Source organism: Austrofundulus limnaeus, unplaced genomic scaffold (assembly GCF_001266775.1).
Source record: "Austrofundulus limnaeus strain Quisiro unplaced genomic scaffold, Austrofundulus_limnaeus-1.0 Scaffold16, whole genome shotgun sequence".
Taxonomy (NCBI): domain Eukaryota; kingdom Metazoa; phylum Chordata; class Actinopteri; order Cyprinodontiformes; family Rivulidae; genus Austrofundulus; species Austrofundulus limnaeus.
The window spans coordinates 182,863-184,508 of NW_013952418.1; the positions used below are offsets into that span (position 1 = coordinate 182,863).

The window sequence follows — 1,646 nt, forward strand, 5'->3', positions numbered from 1 at the left end:
ATATAATACTGTATATATGGAGACAAATAAATGTTTGGATAATTTTTCAAAAGAACAAACATTTAATAACGTTTTTTTCAGGCAGGTAAGAAAAAATAAATAACTTTTTGGATGTAAAAACTTCAGATTTCTTAACATTTATTAAAGGAACCATCATGGTCTGTTCTGTGCAGAAAGACAAAATGCAAAATAATTTCTTTACTAAAACCTCTGTAACTTTGCTCCAGTTAATTTTAGCAGCATGAATCTTTGCACAGGTGATGTCCACAAGTGGATTTATGGTTTCAGGAGTTTTTAACCTGATTCATTGGTTTTAAATAGGTTATATACTGTCTAATGAAAACATTATTCAGACGAGAAGGAAAAAAATAAAATAAAATTCTGTTCCATCCCCAATATGTCTAAAACCACAGCAGCTGTTTTAATATTTACACTTCTGATGAAATCTCCCAAGTGTTGCTTTATTTTGATACCAAGATTATTTAAGTARAGTTTGTAAAAGCTGAGATTCACTCAGTTACATTTAAAAATGTGATTTAGAGCAAAAACCTTCAAGAAAACCCCTCGGAGCTGAAGAGTTAAATGTGTGTAAATATATCTGATACCTCCGCTGTCAGAAAGAGAGGAACCTGCTCCTTCATCCTCTACGACCGGGTCACCGAGGCAGCAGGTCCAGGAGGAAAACTCAGACCTTCGTGTGAGGSGGGAGGGGTGGGGTACCCTGGTCCTCGAGGTGCTGCTTATTTGACCTGTTGCACACCTGACTCAGTGATTAAATTTCCTCTTCAGGTTCTGCAGCAGCCTGTTAATCACCTCATTCAGATCAGGTGTTGGAGCAGAGAAACCTCTGAATCCTGCAGGATGGTGGCCCTCCAGGACCCCTGCCTTCCAGGGAGGTCTGGGTTTTTCTCTCGGACCCGTAGCTCCTCTTCTGGTGGTCATAATGTTCTGGCTGATCTGTGTATAAAACCACACATTGTTTTTTTTTATGACTAATTTCTGTAAAAGTCCAGAAATATRAAACTCTCCCTGTGAACTCGTGGCTCCACAGAGACCTGAAGCCCACCAACGTTCTCCTGGATGAGGACAACAAACCGGTTCTGATGGACCTGGGCTCCATGAACCGGGCAAGAATTGAGGTACGGCTGCAGGAACTTATAAATTAATAAAAAACTAAGACATCAAGACCGTTTGTAAAACAGGAAACTCCCTTTTTTATCACCTAAAAACCAAGTGACATCATCATCCTCATTAAATATTAAAATAAAACAATAATTAGAGAGTTATCACCCACAACAAGCTTTTATTTAACTCTTAATCTTTGTTCAGATTGAATCGATTTTTCACTGAATGCGTCTGATTTTCTGCCTCTAGATGGCAGAGAAACATTTCTGATGTCTGCTGCTGTTTTCAGTGTTTCAGTCAGTGCAGCGTTCTCTGGTTGAACATAAAAACATGGAGGAATGAAGCTGACAGAAGTAGAAATGAAATCAGAAATACAGAAATGGACTAATAAATAAATAAATAAATACACTTAAAATACAGCAATTAAATTAAAAATGAGAACTTTACCTCATGTTTTATAATTTATTTGACCTTCATGTTTATTTTTCAAGCTTATTTCCAATAAATTATATATTTTAGCA

General features: G+C 36.9%; 1 protein-coding gene across 2 annotated transcripts in view; it reads left to right on the top strand.

The window, feature by feature from the left end:
- stk16 (serine/threonine kinase 16) overlaps positions 1-1,646 on the top strand; it is a 7,509-nt gene that overhangs the window by 3,542 nt on the left and 2,321 nt on the right. For both annotated transcript variants that reach the window (XM_014002996.1, XM_014002998.1), the window contains exon 5: positions 1,052-1,139. In XM_014002996.1, coding sequence (XP_013858450.1) covers positions 1,052-1,139 — 88 coding nt within the window. The remainder of the gene's footprint in view (positions 1-1,051; positions 1,140-1,646) is intronic.